The 22,774-nt window shown below is 32.3% G+C and overlaps 1 protein-coding gene and 1 long non-coding RNA gene across 5 annotated transcripts; both read right to left on the minus strand.

Moving 5' to 3' along the window:
* Window positions 1-7,744: 7,744 nt before the first annotated feature.
* Window positions 7,745-10,868, minus strand: LOC105328044 (uncharacterized). 4 transcript variants are annotated; one of them, XM_066075079.1, is made up of 7 exons: window positions 10,769-10,868; window positions 10,519-10,566; window positions 10,085-10,381; window positions 9,633-9,905; window positions 9,199-9,546; window positions 8,601-9,063; window positions 7,745-8,175 (listed from the first exon to the last, which is right to left on the minus strand). In XM_066075079.1, exons 3-6 carry the CDS (start codon window positions 10,350-10,352, stop codon window positions 8,948-8,950), a joined length of 1,005 nt encoding a protein of 334 aa, XP_065931151.1. In that variant the 5' UTR covers window positions 10,353-10,381; window positions 10,519-10,566; window positions 10,769-10,868; the 3' UTR covers window positions 7,745-8,175; window positions 8,601-8,947. The 4 variants fall into 4 exon arrangements, with proteins under 4 accessions (XP_065931151.1, XP_065931152.1, XP_065931150.1 ...); XM_066075080.1 differs by lacking the exon at window positions 10,769-10,868 and having other exon boundaries at window positions 9,633-9,743; window positions 10,519-10,649; XM_066075078.1 differs by lacking the exon at window positions 10,769-10,868 and having other exon boundaries at window positions 9,657-9,905; window positions 10,519-10,649.
* An 8,328-nt stretch (window positions 10,869-19,196) lies between these two features.
* LOC136272732 (uncharacterized) lies at window positions 19,197-20,307 on the minus strand. The gene is made up of 3 exons (XR_010710772.1): window positions 20,118-20,307; window positions 19,683-19,978; window positions 19,197-19,461 (listed from the first exon to the last, which is right to left on the minus strand). It is a non-coding gene; the product is annotated as an uncharacterized lncRNA (long non-coding RNA).
* Window positions 20,308-22,774: the final 2,467 nt, after the last annotated feature.

The following is a 22,774-nucleotide window of genomic DNA, read 5'->3' on the forward strand; positions in this document are numbered from 1 at the left end:
AATGTGTAACGCACGAGTAGTGATGGATATATTATAAATTCATTTGTGGGTAATCATGAATATATAATCAGGATTACGCAGCGGATACATAAATATGATAGTTTCTGCTCCACCTTTTCATGCTGTAAACCAATGAAATAATCTAGAGGTAATGACAAAAAAAAAAAAATTTGTTGCTCACAAAAAAGTTGCGAACGTATTTGACTCATTTAGGAATATGTTTTATTATACATGCATTATAAAAAAATAGTATATATATATATATATATATTTTTATTGGCAGAAAAGAAAATAGTATAATTATAACAAGTTGGTTATGAAAATTTTGACTGAAGATTTAAGTTAAATTGCAACATTCAATGCTTCATATAGTACATATATGCTGAAAATGAGTTTGATAATAGTGGTTAGGTATATGTAGAATGTAAATGTTCGTTTTGAAATACATTCATGTACGAAAGTGGTGGAAACATGTTTTTTTTCTTACATGCATGATAGTAAAAACTAGAAAGAACAACAAATATTGTGTAGTGGTCAAAAAGATAAATTATTTTTTTTTCTTCAACAAGAAGTATTAAGTTTGATATATGCGGAGTAAAGGTTCACATTTTAATAGTATAACATGTTTGAGAACCCCACAACTATTCTGTGCATATGTTTACAAGTATGAAAGAATTCTGGTTTGAACATATTTTATTTCATAAACATATACAAATCCTCGAACACAAATCCTTGCAACTTACGTTTTATGGATTACGTTTACTCAGGGGCGAAAAAAATTCCACTAATAGGAACGAAAAACTACTTATCGTTCATTGTAGCCCCACTATTGTGGTGCTATTTTTCATTTTCAAATAACTAGGTCAATGACCTACTTTTTCTGCTAGTGACCTCTAAATGTTTTTTTTTTAAAATTGTCCACCATTTCAAGGTTTTCTTTATTTTTTAATTATTAAAAAAAAGAAAACAATTTGTAGGTTGGGAAATGATAAAAAATGAATAGCTTTACTAATTTTATATTAGAATGAAATGTTTTAAGCTCATATTTTAAGTTTAATTTAGTCCGAATTTCCTCTATCAATTTCCAAAATTGTACCCATTTTTGATCGGGTTTTACAAAAAACTGACTAATAGGAGCTCCAAACCACTAATTGCCTAAAACTGTTTTTATTGTCTGTATTATGTTGTCATTAACATTATATAATTCAATGATCAAAATATCGAGATTATTTATCTTTAATCGATTTTATGTATTTTAAAGATATTTCCAATCACGTGCCAGCCAGTGATATAAATTCATAGACGAGTAAATACAACCATAAAATATGTTAAATGATATGAAAAACAAATAAAAACTTAACTTTTGCAATTACACCGCAACAGAAAGTTTTAAAGAAATAAATAAGAAAATGAAAAAATTAGTCCGAATTTCCTCTGTTTCAATTTTAATCTACCTTTGTCGGAGCATATCTTCTTCAGATAAACAAATCATGGATGTCAATATCGAAATTTGTTAATAACGTTGTTATTTTGAGTTTTTAAAACAATTTTGGGCTTCAGATATTGAACTTTGTAGAAATATTTTTTTAATCTCAAACCCTGAGTAAATTAAACGTGATCCCTAAATCTGAATGTAGGTTTTATTAGGTAAATGCAAATTCGTACGCGGGTTTGGTAAGGAAGCATATGGGCAATTTTGCGTCTTATTTAGGCTGTTATATTAAAAATCGTGAGATTAAATAACTGTTTTGAGTTAGATAAAAAATTTAGTATTATCCTTTGAAATAGAATTCAATGCAATAAAATCGGACAATAATTCACTGGCACATTGTTGCATTATCACGTGACAGCTATAAATAGCTGACGTTTATTCCTTAACATAAATTGAGACAGAACAACTCTACCCTGCGATGTCCACAAAAAATGAACATATCAAGAAAGGCCGAACATCTTAGTTTTATCAAAACCGCTGCTAGAATCCTATATTCTCCTTTATCAAATAGTAATTAATCCGGTTCTCAAAAAAATCCCCAACTTTTATTCAGTTTTCATTGAAAACAGTATGTTGCAAAAAAAACCCAACACTTAACACAGTATTCTAGCAGTACTTTTCAATTTAAGCATTGATCAAACTATTGATAAATGTAAAATTTAAACTTCAGTATATACGGGGTAGTGTTGTTCTAGTCGGATATTTATATCATTAACAACAACAGAGGAAAGCCTGGCCGAGAAATGAAACCTTTTAGCGAATACTTGAAAAAAAACCTAACATATCACTAAGTGTTCTCAATAAATCACACTAAAATACTTTATTAGAGTTCTTAGATTACTTATAATTTGAATATCTTTACAATGCTTTCAGTTATGACGTCATCGATGTGTAACTCTTTGTAATTCAATCTAATCTTTTGTAAATAAAAAAATGTAACCAGATTTTTTTTTGGGTATTTGGTCTACGTTTCGTTGCTTAAATACTTGAATATGTACATAATAACTAAGATTGGTGATTTCACGAAATTGCATGTAACTCATATTTCATATGCTTCCTTAACACTTCTGCGTATAAGAGTTATTAGAATATGAATAGCGAGGTTCATTGAATAATTATAATAACTTTAATGTAAAAGATATTAGAATTGATATAAAATTTAAAAAAAAAGACTGTAATTTTGAAAATAGCTCTCCTACTTATATTATATACTTAGTATATCTTGTTTGAGTATTGTGATTGATGGTCAAAGTCATTGATAGTTTTTTTTTTGGTTACAAATGAACATGTTTAACAATGATGTCCAATCCGATTAAATCCGTATATGAAGCCGGTTAGGACGCTACAAAATATTTTGGAAGATTTTGTGTTTTAAGGGACTATACACTGATTATAAATGTACGTGAAGGCATCAAAGTCTAATATACATGGTGGTGACAATAGTGAGTAAATTGGCGGCCATTTTGAATTCTGATTGTAAACAAATCAGGGTACAACAAAATCGTACTTACCTTTCTGCTGTTTTGTCTTTATATTTTGTAATATTTTGGCCCTTTGATCGGATAACTAACGGTAGTCGACGAAACATGTATGGTTTATCTGTGAAATATTTGGCTATGACTAGCCACAGGTTCTCCCTTTCATACGTTGATGTATTTCTCACTGTCCATAGTTCCTTCTATGAAAGTCAATAACCCCTGACCATGAATAGGTAATACAACCCCACACCATCACTTTCAAATCCCTGCCAGTGTTATGTTTTAAATAACCAATGCATTCGAGAAGGTTAATCTCTCGTTTTTGTTCTTCAGACTTTAGGAACCCCACAACCACTAACAGTTACTGCCATTTCATCATTAAATTTGATCTTACTCGAGTTTTTGGGTACTGTCCATGTTACCTTACTCCTGGCGAAACACGACGATTCTAATTTTATTTGCCGAACGCTGAATTTCTTGGCGATAGCTCGTTTTCTCAGGTAATGTATGAAAGCATTGCTAAATTGTCTTTTTCGACACATTGTCCTTTTCGACACAGACACATAAGTAATATCTACCAGCGTTGATATACGATTCCCTCGAATGATTCGATTTAGAGTCGGGCAACTCCGATCGTCCATTTTTTTTCGACCTGATCAGGGACGATTTTCAATAAAGCCGCTTAAGAAATCTACAGAGAGTAAATGGAATGATTTTGAACACTTAAGATATTTTACTTTCTTTGAATCCGCTGTCAAATAGCTCCACAATAATTGTTTTTGCTTCATCTGTTCTCCTGTTGTTTGGTATCCATGTAAACTAATGGCGGTCAAAAGCAGAAGTAGACGCTCGTACCTATAAACAAAGGGCTGGCACAGCCAAAATCATTCTTATGCATGACAACAACAACATTTGACGCTGTGTATGTATCGAAAACTTTATTTTTACAAACCCGACAAAAGAATCAGGGTTAGGTTCAGAATTCAAAATGGCGGCAAATTTACTCACTTTTGACACTATGATGTAGAGGTCAGCTGAATAGTTACTCGTTTGCCTGTATATATGAGCTATTAAAGTCTGTTGTACATTACTTTTTGAATTTGAAAGTTTTTGTACAGTGAATTGCCGAGTAAATATAACCATATTCACAGCTTAATACTCTATAGGAAACATAGCTGCAGAATTATAGCTCAACGGGACCATGAAGGTACAGTTCCGACCATACTAAAAAAAAGTATACATGTATTTGTTGCACACAAAAACGTTGCGCACAGTTTTGGTCATAGGTATACATTCTGTGAATATTCTCATACCAAAATTGTATTGCTGAGGGATAACAAGAGTCGCCATTTATACCTGTAAACAAACCACGCTGTTTCACTTGAATTGGCGGGGATGTTTACAAGAAAACCAAAGTCAAGTATAAATAAAAGACATCTAAAGTAAAGTGTCTCAGGATTTTGTTTTTGTAATAAATGGTTTACATAATCTATACTTCTATATTAAAATAATAGACTTGAATTTTGAGCTTTAATACCGAGAAATAGGAAGTACTGTCTTTTGTTTTATATATTTTAAACATCATCGGTACTTGAAGATTACCAATTTGTTTTTATTTTATCTCAATAAACCTTTGCTAACTAATAATCAACGAAAATTCCTTTAGAAAATCCGGAAATCATCTGGATTTTTTGGATTTTACAATCTTGCGCATGCGCATTACATTCACGCTCAATCACGGGACTCTATTTAGAGTATATTTCCAATATATCACATTTGCGTGGATAAACTTAGAAACGATAATACAAGTACATGTAAATTTTCATTGGAAATTTGCTTTATAAATATTCTCTTCATCAAAGAAATTACGGGGGATTACTCTAACTCAGTGCATTAAATATGAGAAATCCCAAGAATTCCGAATGACAACATGGTGTGTAAATTAGAAGCGAGTTAAAAAAAAACTAGTGAAAAAGTGTTTAATTCTTTGTTATTATGAACTAAATTTGTAGATGAAAGATATTTACAGCCTCAAAAATTTTTGTCATTAATAATTTGACTGTTATTTTCAATGCAGCTTCATTAATTTTCTTCATAATCGTTTCGGAGCGATTCTGCAATTTTTTCCTACATTACGGGTATATGGAAGGCATTTTAGCTGTGGTGAAGGCCTCTTCCGAAACAAAGTTAGATTATATATTATAACTAAACAGAGTGTAGTTATTGTTAAGCTTGGTTATATAAATGTCAACAATACGGTGTGTCGATGTATCTACATAATATATTTCGGAAATGTCCGATATCATTATTATGCAATTTCACGGACGGGCACGCACAGGTCATAGTCTAGTATATTCCTAAATTAGTTTGATAATTCCAAAACCGTTCGCAACCTTCTGTGCACAATAAATATAGTTTTTAAAAAAATATTTTCATGATAAATTCCCTAGAAGTCTACCGACTAGGCTTAATGAATATTGATCTGTACTCCGTACAGAATCTTGGTTATACGCGCTTTGGCAGTCATTGGTGAAATAAGCAGATGGTGATGGTATTGAAATACTTGTTTCCTTTTGTGACTTGGCCGGGTTGTGACGTAGACAAAATACCTGTTCAGTTCCTGGCACACAAAACACCCTACAAACTGCTATCAGTTGTAGCTCATAACATTTGTTTTTAAAGATGTCGAAATTTACTTTTTTATGGATATAATTGTATTGCACAGGATCAGTTGTATTCTTAATAGCACTAGAAGAAATTCAACATTACATGTATAATGTTTTTGAATATTGACAAAAATTGATTAATTATATTTTTATTAGGACGCCCTACATTCTATGTTTTAAATTAAGTTCATTGAAGAATTATGTTAAAAATCCTTGTTCGGGACATATACCGTAGATCCGGGTTTTTTTGCGTGTCACAAAATTTTCGAACATGGGGAAAATATGTAGCATTCTCAATTTGCGTCAATCGTTTTTCGCGATTTAAAAAAAAATTCTTATAGAAAATGATACAGGATATAATCATCGCCAAAATTACCGGATATACGGTATTCTTTTCTCCAATATGATTCATACTTCATCAACAAAGCGCTTTTGGTCAATGATATGCTGTAATCTAGAACAAAGCTTTTAGGTTTATAGTTAAGATCTTATCAGACTGCATTGAAAATTTCAGATCACATTTTCCTCATGTTTGCCTTATCTGGCCCACACTTCACAATAACAGAGCTCTCCGGGAAATGATTCCAATTCAACCAAAAGAATGCATAAGAGGTTTGCAAAAGATTATACATAAAAAATCTTAAGTCATAGTTAAAGTTCGATGCAAGTCTTCTAAAATGTTTTTTCATGAAAATGTTTTAAATCGGAACCTTTGAGATGGTCACCATGTTATTATTTTGAACTTGTTTACAAGTTGACACACATTTAAAACGTTAAAAAAAATGTCATCTAGTTTCATCTGTAGCTTACACTTACGTATGCTGAAATATATCAATTTTTTAGACACCGCCACTCAATGTACATGTACACACAAGAAGAGTTACGGTGAAAAGAGTTGACATGATGCTATATTTTTTAGCTATTCGCATATTCTCGACTTTGACAATTTAGTGTTTTTCTCTTTGTGCGATTTTCCCATAATATTATAACATATGAATGTTCCATCCTCTTAGCAAATTTGCTGCAAATTATTTACTGTAACATGTATTTTCTTCTAGCATGTGCAAAATGAAAAACTCAATGACTGTTCTTGAATATTATGATAATTTTCTGCTATAGGTTGCTGCAAATGCATAATCAAATTCATGTTTGAATTTGTTCTGGATACAATTATGTTTTATAAATGCAAAAAAAGGTTTTTTAACAGGTTCTCAAAAAGACGCATTCTAACTGATGACAAAGTGTTTCTTTTGAAGTTTTTGTAAGTTTGTCATCACTCTATGAAATAAATGCTTGCCTAATTAGCGTATCACAAAAATTGTCCACTAAAAAAATCCACAATCATAAAATACAAAACTTTTTAGACATCATGCTATCCGTTTTATTGGCATTTGATTAATGTCAAAGAATAATATACAGAAGAATTTTTTTATTTCAAGTACGTGAGCCACAAGTTAAATCAAATGACCTGAGTAGCTACATGTATTAACTACCTGAAAAACTACCTTTTTACTTTTCTTAGTCAGTTTCTAAATCCAGTCAATGGCAGCTATTTTCCTCTTAACCGCTGATTTTTATCAAAAAGACAAATCAAAAAGCGACACACTGTACTGACTAAAGGTAATCTTTACTGACTGAAAGAAAGTAGTATATATTTGAGCCGTTCATAGTACATCCTAAATCCCATGATTGTAATCTTGAATGCTTCATATACTTGTATGTATAACTTGTTTGCAGTGATTTGGGTTTACGCTTAAAAGGAGTTTGAAAATTGTGCAATATGTAAAAGTTTATTTCGAAATACGAACATGAACGAAAATGGTGAAAACAAGGCGTTTTTCTTAAAGGGCGTTATATTATTTTAGTTTCCATTCTTCAGTATATACAGCGTTGTGAATGCATGATAGTGAAAGGGTAGAAAAATAACAAATATCATGTAGTGGTCAACGCAGTAATTTAAACCTTTTTTCCTTCAACAAGAAGTATTTATTTTTATTTTAGGCGGAATAAAGGTCCAAATTTTAATATTATAACATATATGAGAATCATACATAGGTTCATTTTTGATGAAGAACTATTCTATGCATATGCATTCATGTATGAACTAATTCTCGTTTGAACATATTTTATTTCACAAACATATACAAACGGTTTGATCACAAGTTCTTACAACTTACGAGGTTTTTACCATAAAAACACATAAAATGTGTGTTTTAAATCTGATTTATGTTTTAATTATGTACATGCAAATTCGTAAAAGGGGTTCATTGATTCATAACTTAAAAAAGGTAATAGATAATAAAAATAAATACCAATTGTTATCTTGAATATTGCTCTCCTTCTTGTATATATGTATATTCTGTTTGTTTGTCATTAAATTAATCAATTTAAACATTTTATCACATATATATATAGAGAGAGAGAGAGAGAGAGAGAGAGAGAGAGAGAGAGAGAGAGAGAGAGAGAGAGAGAGAGAGTGGTGATGCTCATGTTTGCAATACATTTCACATATGTTCATTCTTTCGTAGAGAAGTATAATCTGTAAAAGAGAAAAAAAAACATTTTGTTTTTAGGGATGACGGAAGAATTCTACCAAGAGTTCGCTTAAGTTAAATTTTGTGAAAATGTTCACTTTATTTAATAAATTTTATACCATCTAAAGGTCTTCTAATAACCACATTGTTAGGACATTAAAAATCTGAAGAACCGAAGCGTAAAAAGATGTCAGATGCAAAATGAATTCTTTTACATATCGTAAAATCCGATTTTAGTGAAAAATAACTACAATTCCTATATGTTATATATAAACAAGTACAATTTCTTGTGATTAACATAAATGTATCATACAAAAAGCGTTGTTTCCTATAACATTATTGACTTAGGTAACAAATAATTAAAAAAACATTTTTAAAAAGGCATTTCTTGTAACTTTTATTTCTAAATCAGAGTTCTGTTTACATTTACCTTCATTTTGTCCATTACTTTCAAAGGAGAAAGTCTGAACGTAGGTATGTTGATTTTGATTACCTTCTGCTGCGCTATCTTGTAAACTTTTCAAAAAGTATTTCAAAGATGTTTAAAAGATAGATATGCTAATGCGAAATATACAATAAAAAGTTGACGAATATTGCTATACCTTTAGTACATAATTATATACTTACCGGTTGTTTTCTAAAGATAAAACAAACGTTAATATGTTAAAAACTAATAAAGAAAAGGAACATGTGAAATCGCATTTCTGTTTATAGAAGCCGTAACACATTGGATTACATTAATTACACTTTATAGAAGTATAGTACATGTATGCTTAATTAAATCAAGTTACTTTTCTTCCTGATATCCAAATAAATGAATAGCATTATCAAAACGGTGGCTACACCAAGAATCGATCCACATGTGCTAGCCAAAACAAGCAGAATTGTATTTACTGGAAAAAAAAGTGTTACTCATAACAATTTTACATTGTAACAATTGTTATGAAATTGATTTTGAAAATTTTAATACTCTGTAAGCATATTCAATTAAAAAAGTATTGCTATTTAACAGAAAAAGTATACTGTACCAATAGAATTTTCCTTGTCCGAAAACTCTTCCACAATGAAAGAAAATGAATAATTCCCCAGGCGGTTGAACACTATGATGCTGTTGGTTCCGAACCACTCTCTTGTAATATTTGGCATATTTAATCGACAACTGTAACCATAAAGTGTAACTACCCTTCCGAAAGCAGAAAGTTTTACCTCGGTTGGAGCAAAGGAAACACTGCTGCGATGAATTATTTCATTATTTTGGTTTCTAACCAAAACTAAACTAAATGGAGCTGGAAAGGATATCAAGCTCAAGGATAACGTCAAATTGTCGGCAGGATCAGCAACAACTGTTTGTTGAGGCATCGGTATGTATGGTGGTCCTAAAAGTTAAAAAAAAATAAATTTAGGTATTTGAATAATTTCCCCAAAATGACGTATGTTAATGACTATAAAACACCTTTTTTACCGTTTAAGTTCAGACTGACCGAACCTGTAAGCTTCCTTAGAAGTCCTGACCCTCCACAGAAATAAAATCCAACAGTGCAGACATATTTTCCCGAGTCCTTGTACGATACGTCTGTAAGAGTGATTTCCGGGGTAGTAAATTTTCTAACTATTGTTGAATCGATCCCTATTTTGTGCTCCCACTCCACACTGAATGGTGTGTAAGACCCATTTAGTGGACATTGTAAAGTGAAGTCGTCGGAAATATATTTGGTTATGAAGGTTTGTTGACTTCCTAAAATACACATATATTTCGATTAGTTTTACCAATTTTTAACTATTGGAACATATTTAGTACAAATATATGAATCGTATATTCACTTAAAAAGCATATTTTTATTTTTAAATGATTACTAGTAAATATTTTTCTATTCCAAATGCGTGCGGATCGGAAAGTGAACATATAGGATATACTTGGGATAGCTGAAATACTGTGGTCCAAGCTATTTCCACGGGGTCTAGAACCGTTGTTACATTCCAGAATTGGCGAAACTATGACCCGGTATGTCGACTCTGAGTCAGTTCCTTCAAACGAATAACTGGTAAGCGTGGTATCACTCGTTGCGATTTCTTGATTGTTCTTTAAAAGTCGAACACTGTATAAATTCGGAACACATCCATCTAGTTTGGTTTGAATTGTCCAATTGACTTTAAGTGTACACCTGTTTATCCATAAAATCATGTCCCCATCTTTTTCTTGTGATCGTACGCCTGAATAAAGATAAGACGTATTTTTTTAACTTTTGCATCTCTCGAGTTATATTAAAGCTGTTTACATTTCATATCAATACACATATTTTACTTGATCTTTTTCAACCGTATTAAGCACATCATTTAATAAAACTTACTGTTAGCAACTGTAAGTATCGCAATAAATCTCCAAACCAAACCATTTTCTAGGCAAAATAAAACAGACATTTTGTGTTTAATTAATCAAAAGTGTAAACAAGATGTATTTCAAGTGACTCGTACAGATCGGAAATGTGTTGTTTATTATATCTAACAGTCACAGCATAAAAACACATGTTGTGTTAAATATGGGAAAGGAAATGCGTTGTAGGTTACACACCACTATCAATTTTTACTATATATTCTTACCAAAATTACGCAACTTTAGACACGGGTAGCGACTTTAAAACAAACTTCTGGGAGAATCCCTCTTTACAACGTTTAAAACAATCGTTCCTAACCAATTTAGTGGCAAAAAACACAGCCATCCACAATGGCACAAGAGTTTGTTTACATCAAAGTTACACATGTGCTTGAAAATCTTGTCCGAGACTTTTCACCCCCCCCCCCCCCCGCCGAAACAACTAGCATCAAAAACTCAAGTGACCTCGGAAAATCAGGCATTTTACACGTTGTTTTTCAGCTCATAAAAAGGTACAGGCCCTGTCGCTGGCGGAAAACCCCTAAAAACGAAGGGGAACCCGTACGAAAAATTACACCCTGACTTAAGGCGGAATGTAGGCGAAATTTGAAAGGCGGATTCCGTCTTTCATTCCTCTGAATGTATAACTAATATCACAGATTCAGGTTGGAGTCCAGGTGGATTCCGGGCGGTATATGGCTCGAAATATTTAAATGAGATTAAGCGTATTCCGGGTAATAAAAATCCGCCTTAAAACAAAAAATGAATCCGCCTTAATCTTAGGTGGAATCCACCTTATGATAAATTGGAATCCGCCTTAATATAAGGTGGAATACGCAAGATTCCGCCCTAAAATAAGGTGGAATCCACCTAAATATGACGTGGAATCCGCCTTAGTATAAGGTGGAATCCGCCTTAATAAAAGGTTGCGTCCGAATCCGCCTTAGGGTAAAGATGAACACTTTTTACAATGGACAGAAAAACTTCTTTTGATTTATGCTTTTGAATCCGGTGACTAAATCCTTTTAAATTAGCACCGGATGGGGTGGAATCATTGCCTTTTCTTTTATAAATCAGTGGCCAGACTTACAACATAAAACCATCTATAATTCCTGTGTATTTCCTTTTTTAAACACATCATAATACAGATATCACATCCAGAATATCTTTTTATTTTCCTAATGTTTGTCTTCCACTAAATATAATAAGTTAAACTTTTTGATTTACAGTCCACGTTTTCACTCTTTTGTACAGGTAGTTCCTTGAAAAGTTTCTAGAGTAGCTCAGATCTTCCTCGAATCTTTTCGGTAATTACATCACTAAAAATACTTCTCTCACATATTCTGAAAAAAATACATGTAATTTGATAAAGTATTACTTATAACCAAACACTCGATCAAATATAAATATATCAATATACACATATACTTTTTTGTTATTATCATGATTATAAAGAATACCTTTCAACAATGTGAACAAATAAAAAGAGATCCAATCCTTACCATTCAAAACTTTGATTTTGGTAGGGTTCATGTAAATGGTATGACTGACATTCTACTTTTTAGTCTCCCATGTCCATTGTCCTTCTGCTTTTGAGCTAGTTTTTATTTTTATCAGGCTGTTTCTCAATGCTCATACTAGGACAGCTTACATATAAGAAGGCAGCTTGCCACTCTCCCAATGACTTGTTAGTATTGTTGTTTTCCTTGGTTTTAAATTGTTTAGCATAATGTCAGTTGTTTTCAACAACTTTCAAATCTAAAGGAATGAAGGGATTTCTATAGTTTATACATTGTGTGACATTTACCCACTGTCTAATATCTTTTAAATGAAGAATAGTTAAAACCAATTTTTTCTTCACATACAATTAGCACAATTTTAACTGTACTTTAGAACTAAGTTTCACTGTATTTCCCCCCAAAAAAATCCTCATAACAGTTTACACATGTCTAAATTTTGTAACACAAAGATGATCAGGAAAGTTAGGCATGGCCGTTGTTGCCAAATTCAAAACACACAAAGCGCGAGCCTCTGAGGCCAGAAATATGATAAGGGGTAACGCTGATTTTATGTTTACAAGTGCTTGATGGCCATGGTAAAACAATTTTTAGTAGCAGTTTAAAAGTACAATAAATATGCTAGCGTGTTTATAACTCATTCCTGTCTTTATATTAATTAAACATTGCGGCTAAAATAGTATGTACATGTTTAAAATTATGATAGAAAAAAAAAGATTTTCCCTGTTGACGCCCCTCTGCAATACAGGGAGAGGCTGTGGCTCAAATGGCAGCCTGTGTATTGAGGTCAAGATAAAATTAACCAGCCTGTGTGTAGAACATACATATATAACCTGTTTGATAGTGTCATCGGATTATTAATTTGAATATAAGGTTACAAAATTAAACAATTTGAAGAAAGAATTAAAGTTTATTGAGTGAAAGCAACAGACAGTTTATAAGAATGAGCTATTTATAGAACAGATAATGAACTGGTGTGCGCCTTTAACACGATTTGGCCAAGTTTTAGCCGTAAATTTTATATTATAACTTGCAAAGAATTGCCAATTAGCTAGGTTAAGGCGGAATATTTAATGATGGTAAGGGGGGAAACGGGCAGTGAGAAATAATAATGTTAACTTTGACAGAAAACGGCTAGATGCTGAAAATACGGCTAAGGTTTGAGGCTAGGTCCGGTTATGAATAAGATGGAATCCGTCTAACATTCAAAGCGTTTTCCAGGTACGCCTTTGATACTCCTAAGTACGGCTATATTTTAACCGGAATACGTCTAAGTTCACCCTGAGTCCAGCCGGAAAACGGCCAACATTTTCGTACGGGAATTCGGGAATTATTTTGCCTCGGCCATGTTAATTTTGACGTGAACCTTCGGGAAAATAGTGTTGTGAGACCTGCACAGAGGAAGAATAAGTAGAAGATCTGGTTTTCTATCCATTACGACATATGTCAGCTGTAAAAAAGCCTCATTTTTTCCTACAGACGAGGATTTTTTCAATTGATGATTTTTTTTCACGGTTCTTGTTAAAACAATACTAATTACTCTTCTAATTGTAAGTCGCAATTCTGTGAACATATTTTTTTACCATTTAATGTCATTTTGTCCGTTAGTTGAAGGCTACTATAAAGTCATGTACATCATTAGAAATATACTGCATTCATATAATGGTAAATGCGGGTTGGATGAGGCAGGTGGTATTGAGGCCAGCCCGAGCAAACAGTGATTTAATTGGTTTGAATTTGAGAATAGGTTTTCTGTTTGCCCTTTAGACACCTACAGATTGTATAACATAATTGTTTTATCAGCTCGTATTTTCAATATTTCTGTATTTCTTTAAAAGCAATGCTTATCCCTTTTTTAGTTGTTTTTTTTTTTTTTGGTTAACTCCAGTTTGCGGAATATTAAATTTTTGGATATGAAGTATCTTCTTCTCGTAAAGAATTTAAATGATGTACATGTACAGCTGGTAATTCTCCATCTTTGATGTTCCCCTCTCCATTTTTAAAGACATTTATATTTTATCAATGTTTACAAATAAAATTCCAATGAAAATTCTCCTAATTTGTATTTCATATTTATTTTCTAAAACGTGTTAAGTGTCTCCTTCATATAAGATGATGATGTACGAGGGCTGTCCAAAAAGTTCGTGGAGAACACAAAAAGGCATCGACAAATATCAAGATCACTAGTCTACAAGTGGCACAAACGATTATCGGATGGAGTTTGCGATATAAAAGACGCTGAAAGAAGTGGAAGGCCTTTGATTTGTGACGATAGAACGAAATCCCGCATTCATGACATTGTCATGAAGAACAGACGTCTGACGTTAAGAGAAGTCGCGTCAATAAGTGATGTTAGCAAATCTTCGGTTTTTAATATCCTCACTGAAGACTTCTGTATGAGTCGTGTTTGCGCAAGATGGGTGCCCAGACTTTTATCCGATGCAATATGAGCACAAAAAAGACGAATGCAGACAAGTAAGGCGTTCATACAGAATTTCAAAAGAGGAGGAGAGAAGTGGCTTGACAGAATCTTTCCTACGGACGAGACTTGACTGCATCATTTTGATCCAGAAACAAAAACAAAATCCAGCATTTTGAAACGCTGGGGTTCTCCAGCACCGAAAAAGGCAAAGGTTGCGAAATCCGTGGGTAAACAGATGTATATATTCTTTGCTGATCGGCACGGAATGATTTTGGTCCACACTGTATCCTCCGGTCAGACGGTGAATGCTGCATACTACTCCAAGGTAGAGAACTACCCATTTCATCACATTTAAATTATAATAACAGATTAAAAAACATCCATTTCGCTACATTTAGCATATCATAATTCATAAATTTAATACCCTGACATTCTAATCTTAATTTTTATTTATTTAATTACTATATACGATTTACATATTCTAAAGCTACATACAGTGTACCAAACGAAACGTTGGTTTTATTTATTACAGGTGTTACGCCGCGACTTAGTTAAGGCAATTAAGAAAAAACGCCCTGCCATGGCTGTGGACCTTGGAAATTTCATCCTACACCAAGATAATGCACCTGCACATACGGCAGCTTCCACGTGTCTGGAAATCGAACTGTTAGGATTCGATCTTTTTGAACACCCGCCATACAGTCCGAATCTTGCTCTGATGGATTTTGCAATTTTTCCTATCATCAAATCACAGCTAAGAGGAGTAAGATTTGAGGATTCTGATGAACTTAAATATGCATCTCGAACCATTGTATCTAAAATCGACAGTAAATGGTATTCGGATGTGTTCTATTCATGGCTAAGAAGGTGTGAGAAGTGTTTGCAGTGCAAAGGTGACTACGTTGAAAAGTAACAGGAACCAACGCACTACGTACGACGTTATAAAAACGTCGTGTAACCGTCAGACTGGGCTGTGCGGCCTGTACAGGCAATGTTTTTGTAGTGATCACTACATTAAAAGAATGTACATTGCTCTGATTTTTATACACGTGCATTATTATAGTCTATATTAAAATATTTAAATACTTTCCTAAATATAGCGTCGCTATTTAGAATGAAATTACATGTGTTCACGAACTTTTTGGACAACCCTCGTACATTCATTTCGCACTTCTAAAACTTGTCAGTCCCATCTCTACCCCGTTTTGTGTCTGCTTGACATTAGCATCATGAGAGATAATGTTCGTGTTGTATCACGTTGTACTAATCGGTAGTGATGTACATCTTGTTGTTCGATGAAATTATAGAATGCTGACTTTATTGTTTTCGAAAGACTTAAAAAAGTCATCAGTGAACAAAGTCAGGATAGACACTGCAATATCTCTGATGATTTCCATGCCAATGTTATAATGTTTATGTATTAACAAGTTTATGCACATTTATGTATCTCTGCTATGATGTACGTTGAAAACATTTAAGATTGCTGTTTGTTTTGCACTTCTTTCTACGTAGCCTTGCACACATATGGAAACAGCAACTCATTAAACAGTCCTTGGGTTTGATATCTGTTAAGGGCTTCATGTATTTTGATTGTTCAACATTAGACAGCTCGCAAGGTGTTCAAAGAATTTATTTAAATCTTAATTATTTTGTCATTTCTCTAGAGAAAAACACCATTATCTTGAATATGTTCATTTCATATTGACCATGCCCAGGTATTAAAACACAAAATATCATTTTGCTGTTTATAAAGCCTTGCCGAAGTATAACGCACGAGTAATGATGCATTTATTATAAAATTTGTGGGTAATCCTGAACATACACACAGGGTTAGCAGGCAGCAGTTACATAGATATGATATTTCTGCTCCACCTTTAATGCTGGAAACCAATTAAATAATTCAGAGGAAGTGAAATAAATGAATATTTTTTGCTTAAAAAAGTTGCAAACTGTTTTGAACTTATTAAACTGATTAAGGATAATATTTTGTAAAATATTTGATACAAAAAATAGTATATATATTTTTTCTTATTGACAGAAAGGAAAATAGTATATTTATAAAAATTTGGTTATGGAATTTTGACTTAACATTTACGAGCACTCCAAAGTGAATCCTAAATTGCACGATTGCAATCTTGAATGCTTCATATAGCACATATATGCTGAAAATGAGTTTGATAATAGTGGTTAGATATATGTAGAGTGTAAAAAGTCGTTTTGAAATACGTACAAGTCCAAAAATGGTGGAAACAAGGCTTTCTTCTTACAGGATGTAAAATCATTCTAGTTTCCATGTTTCAGAATATACAGCGTTGCGCAAGCATGATAGTGAAAAACTAGGAATATTAACAAATATCATGTAGTGGTCGAAAAAATAAATTATATTCTTTTCTTCAACAAGAAGTATTAATTTTGATAATTGCAGAACAAATGTTCAACTTTTAATATTATAACATGTTTGAGAATCCCACATGGGTTAAATTTCGATGAAAAACTATTTTGTGCATATGCATACTTGTATGAAAGAATTCTGGTTTGAACCTTTTTTTTTATTTCATAAACATATACAGACGGCTCGAACGCGGTTTTTACCACAAAAATAAATAGAATGTGTATTTTTAATCTGATTTATGTTTTAATTACGTAAATGCAAATTCGTAAAAGAGATACTAGCATATGACTGTCGAGGTTCATTGAATAATTATAATAACTTTAAGGTAATAGATATTAGAATTAATTCAAAATAACAAATGTTATTTTGAAAATTGCCTTTCTACTTCTACTTGTATGCTGAGTATTTGTGTTTGAGTATTGTGATTGTTGTCAGAACCATATACAGTTTACTTAAAGCTACATGCAATTTCAAGTTAAAAAATGTTTATCGCAAAATTATAATTTAAGTTTTAAAAGACCAACAAAGTTATGTGAACACACTTTTGTTATTCATATTTTTGTGGGGATTGGGATGGGGCTATATACAAACTTGGTTCACTAAAAATATTAAATTGTACACAAATCGTTATCATGATAACATTTACGAAATGGGTTAATTTCGGTTAAAGTTACACTTAAATTTATCTTAAGCGTGCTTCGGCAGCAAAATAATCTCATAACTAAAGTAATCATATGGCCGTCTGTAACATCATGCTGACGAAAAACATCACATCTGTTCATTCTTCTTAGAGAAGTATAATCTGTAAAAGAAACAATTAGTGGTCTTAAACAGGTTTTATCTAAAATGATGTCAGAAAAATCCAGCCAGGAGTCCGCTTCAGTTATTTTTTGTGAAATTTTCCACTATACTTCATAAGTTTTACACCATCCAAAGTTTGAAATGTTGATATTATCTGCCTAATAATCGCATTGTAAAGACCCTAATAATCTGAAGAAATATGCGTAAAAAGTTGTTATATAGAAATCGAATTGTTTTCCATATCAATCAAGTAAAATTCGATGACAGTTAAAATTAACTACAAGTCCTATCTGTTTTGTATAAAAGAGTACAATTAATTGGGATTATCATAATTATCAAAAAGCGTTGTTTCCTAAAACTTCATTGACTTTGGTAACATATATAAATGTAGAACAGCAGTCAGTTTTAACAAGGCTGTTCTTGTTCTATTACTTTTAAAACAGAGTTCTGTTGACATTTACCTTCATTTTGTCCACATTACATTCAAATGAGAAAGTCTTAATGTAGGTATGACGATTACAATTTTCTACTGCTACGCTATCTGTCAAACTTTTCTCAAGTATTGCGAGATGTTCAAGAGAAATATATGCTGATGAAAACTATACAATAAAAAGTTGACGAATATAGCTGCACATTTTTGTACATAATTATATACTTACCTTATTTTAAAGATATTCTTTTTTGTCTGCCTAAAACAGATATTTGAACATACTAAGAAAGAAATGAGAACATGTTAAACAAGAAGTCGAGTTCCTGTTTATTGAAGCCATAACACAACGGGCTTACATTGTCTATACTATATAAATAAAAGTATGCTTAATAAAATTAAGTATCATTTCTTCCTGATATCCAAATAAATGAATAGTACTATCAAAACGGTGGTCATAACAAGAAGTATTCCACCAGCGCTAGCCACAACAAGCAGGTTGCCCTTAAGAACTTTACTAGTAAAAAGAAATGACTGTTACTTATAACACTTTTACGTTGTTACAATATTTATGGAATTGATTTTAAAAAATTTATAGTGTGTATGCGTATTCAAACAAAGTAAAAGTATTGGTATTTAGGAGAAAAATGGCCTGTACCAATGAAATTTTCCCTCTCCGAAAACTCTTCCACGATAAAAGAAAGTGAACAATACCCCTTGTTGTTAAACACTATAATGCTCTGGTACCGAATCACTCTCTTGCAATATTTAGCATATTTAATCGACAACTGTAACCATAAAGTTTTACTGTCCTTCCGAAAGCAGAAAGTGTTACTTTTGTTGGAGCAAAGGAAACACTACGGCGATGAATAATTTCGTTGTTCTTGTTTCTAACTAAAACTAAACTAAATTGAGCTGAAAAGGATATCAAGCTCAAGGATAAGGTCAAATTGTCGCCGGGGTTAACAACAACTGTTTGTGGAGCATGTTTGTATGGTTGTCCTAAATATTGGAAAACAATTTTCAGTGTTTGAATAAATTTACATAAAAATATATACATTTAAAATAGATATATGAACACCTTTTTTACCCTTTAAGATTAAACTGACTGCACTTGTAAGCTTCATTTGAAATCCTGACCCTCCACAGGAATAAAATCCAACAGTGCAGACATATTTTCCCGACTCAGTGTACGAAACCTCTCTTGGAGTAATTTCCGGGGTAGTAAATTTTCTAACTATTGTTGAGTCGATCCCTATTTTGTGCTCCCACTCCACACTGAATGGTATGTAAAACCCACAAAGTGGACAGTATAGTATGTTCGTCGGAAATATACTAGGTCATTAAGGTTTCTTGACTTTCTAAAATACACAGACATTTTGGTAAGTCTTACTATTTTTTATTCATGGTAACATATTCATTACAAATAGGATAATAATACAAATAAGGATTCATTACAAATATCTTAATTGTATATTCACATAAACTAGCAGAATTCTAACGTTAAATTGATAAAATATTTTCTTTTATCCTACTTCCAATGCGCGCATATTGAAACTGAACATAAAGGATATACCAGTACCTGGGATAGCTGAAATACTTTGGTCCAAGCTATTTCCATTGGGTCTAGAACCGTTGCAACATTGAAGAATTGGCCACAATATAACACGGTATGTCGTGCCCCAAGTCTGTTTCATCAAATGAATACCCGGTAAGCGCGATGTCACTTCGTGCGATTTCTTGATTGTTCTTCAAAAGGAAACCCTGTATAAACTTGGAACACAACCATGTGGTTTGGTTTGAATTGTCCAGTTGACTTTAAGAGTACATCTGTTTATCCATTAATTCATGTCCTCATCTTTTTCTTGGATCGTACGCCTGAAGAAAGGGAAGACGTATTATTTTAACATTTGCATCTCTCGAGTGATATTAAAGCTGTTATTATTTCATATCAATAAACTTTTTTTTATTTTATCTTTTTAAGCAGTTAGCAAGTACATCATTTGTAACAACTTACTGTTATCAACTATAAGAAGGACAATAATTCTCCAAACCAAAGTTTTTTTAAGGCAAAATCAGACACACATTTTGAGTTTGATTTATCAAGTGTAAACGCGATGAATTTAAATTGACTTGCCCAGATTGGAAATACTTAACAGTCACGTTTTCATCATCAGCTGGTTTTTTTTTTTTTTTGGAAAGGAGGGGGTATTTATATTATTCTCAGCTGTTTTATATGTGACCTCGGAGCTTGCGCACGACAGGATTGGAAGTATCGTCTGCGACCAGAGAGACGCCTTGACATCGGAGAGGAAGGGCGCTCTGTGAGAATTCTCGGTAATTCGTGCGGGATATGACGGTGAACTGTAGACAATGCTCCGTGTTCCTGTAAACTGTCAATTTATGGTTAACCTGTAAGCGTCTCGTTCCATCGAACCGTTCTGTATATTCATACCAATCATCTTCGTCGCCAAATTGCTAAGTATATGAACATTTTTGTATATTTAAATGAGTTTGTATTTGTTGATTATTTGTGTTTGTTTTGTTTATGTATGTAATTTATTTTTTATAGCTGGTAGTTAATTATTTTTAGATTACTGCATTTGGCTGTACACTAAGGAAAAGGAAATGTGTCGGATAGAGGAAGAATGAGACCACAATCTGTTTTCTATGCATGTCCACTTAAGATACAAAACATATATGTCAGCAGTATAAAATTGAAATAGTTTTGCGAAGTTTATGTATGAAGACGAAAATAAAGAAAATGACGTAACATCCAATTTTACCAAAACATATCAATTTACTCTACAAAAGGGCATTACCAAAATAACCATGCAGGGTTCTGTTATTTTTATCAATAAAAGTTTCTACATGAACAAATCAACCAACACAAAAAGTGTGTCCTTCTGTCTGTCTGTCCGTCCGTCCGTCCGTCTGTCCCACTTCAGTTTTCCACACTTTTTTTTTCTTTATGTGTTTCAGGAATAATATGAAATTTACTGAACAGTTTCAAAATGTCAAACTACAGATCAAGTTTACACTTTTGTAGCGTCTGGTTGACATTTTTTTAAGAAAATATTTTTTTATTCCAATTTTGTAATGTTCGGGTTCGTTATCGGGTTCGGTGTGTATTGAATAAACTAGGAAAGTAGTCAGTAATAATACCGTGCATTACTTGTACCATTCCTTTAATAGTTTCAAACAAACACATAAGTTCTTTAAAATAGTGTCAAGTATTGTGTTGTTAATTTAATCGACAGGGGTTATTTGTATTATTACAATCGGGTTCGTTTTCGGATTGATCTGTTGCTTCGGGGTACAGAAGATGGTTAGAAATGATATTTTGCATAACAGTGCATTGTTTTCACAAATTTCTACCAGCAAATACTTGGTGGACTTGGCGAAATTACAGGAAATTACAGGAGATAAAATAAAGAGTATTATTTTACCCATTTTTTATTTAATTTCTATATCAACTATGTAGTTTGAATTTCCTCTGTTCTTTGATCTCTGATTAAAGCATAACATCTCGTTTATAATATTTTTGAAAAAGATGTATGCTTCGAAGCTTTCACAGAATAATACAAACCGGTAGGGGACGTGTATTGCTTATGCAATACTCTCAGAATGCTTGTTAAAACATAGTGTAGGTTTAGATTCTGCTACATGTGTATAATAGTTTGAATTTGAGTCGTTTAAGTTTATATAATATTTTTTGTTATTTTTGCGTTAGTCTTTGATTTCTATGTGCTTTCTTAGTATATTACAAAATTAAAACCGTCCTCGAAAAGGAAACTCACTAAAATCTAATTATGAAGTGAGAAGATATTATAGTTTCTATTAATTTCAATATTGAATTTTTTAGCAAAATTGAAATTTGGATAGTTTAACGTCATAGCCTGAGTTGACCGAGTTATCAGGATTTCTAATATTAAAGGTTATCGTTTTTAAAAATCCGGAAGTGTAAATCCAGAGAATTTGTGGATTTAGATATAAATATGTATGATTATGATGATGAAACATACGTAACATGAATATACATGTAAACACTTTTAAATTAGACCTTACATTTCTTAAATTTTATTCCTTAAAATAGCTGAAATGTTACAAACCGGCACATGTACTATCAAGACTTTTGTCGAATTTTAACATAACCATACAATTGTATGTGGAAAAATCGAATCGTCGGAATGGCACAAAATGAACAGATATATCTGTTAATTTTCTGCAATGCATCACTTTATCCGGATCGTTATTATTTTTAGACAAAACTATTATGATATATGACTGAGAATAAAATAAAAATAAGAACAGGTATATAAATAATGACCAGAGTTTATTGGCATCATTCTCTAGCTGATATGACAGACGCTAATTTCTGAGAGTAAATCTTACCCCCTTAGTTACCAAGGTATTACTACAAAGATGAACATTTATTACTCACCATACCATAGTTTTTATCTATAAAACAATCGACACCTGTTTTCATGTAGTAAAAGATTTTAAATCTACACACACAATTTTCGGACTGGAATTGCATTGAAGTAGTTGAATGAGAGTTGTACTTTATTCCTTCAGACATCAACACCAAAAGAGTTTGTTTAACATTATTTTTACATAGAGGGATTTTAACATGGAATATATTTGAGTTCAATCCTCTTTTCTTTATCAGAT

The sequence above is a fragment of the Magallana gigas genome, chromosome 2, assembly GCF_963853765.1.
Source record: "Magallana gigas chromosome 2, xbMagGiga1.1, whole genome shotgun sequence".
Taxonomy (NCBI): Eukaryota; Metazoa; Mollusca; class Bivalvia; order Ostreida; family Ostreidae; genus Magallana; species Magallana gigas.

Excerpts from the sequence above, each read along its gene's own strand:
- LOC105328044 (XM_066075077.1), bottom strand. The coding sequence starts at position 10,588 with ATGTCTGTTTTATTTTGCCTAGAAAATGGTTTGGTTTGGAGATTTATT. Across the intron at positions 9,906-10,084 it reads CAGTATTTCAGCTATCCCAA|GAAGTCAACAAACCTTCATA; the intron begins GTATATCCTATA and ends TGTGTATTTTAG. Across the intron at positions 9,064-9,198 it reads GGACAAGGAAAATTCTATTG|TAAATACAATTCTGCTTGTT; the intron begins GTACAGTATACT and ends TTTTTTTTCCAG.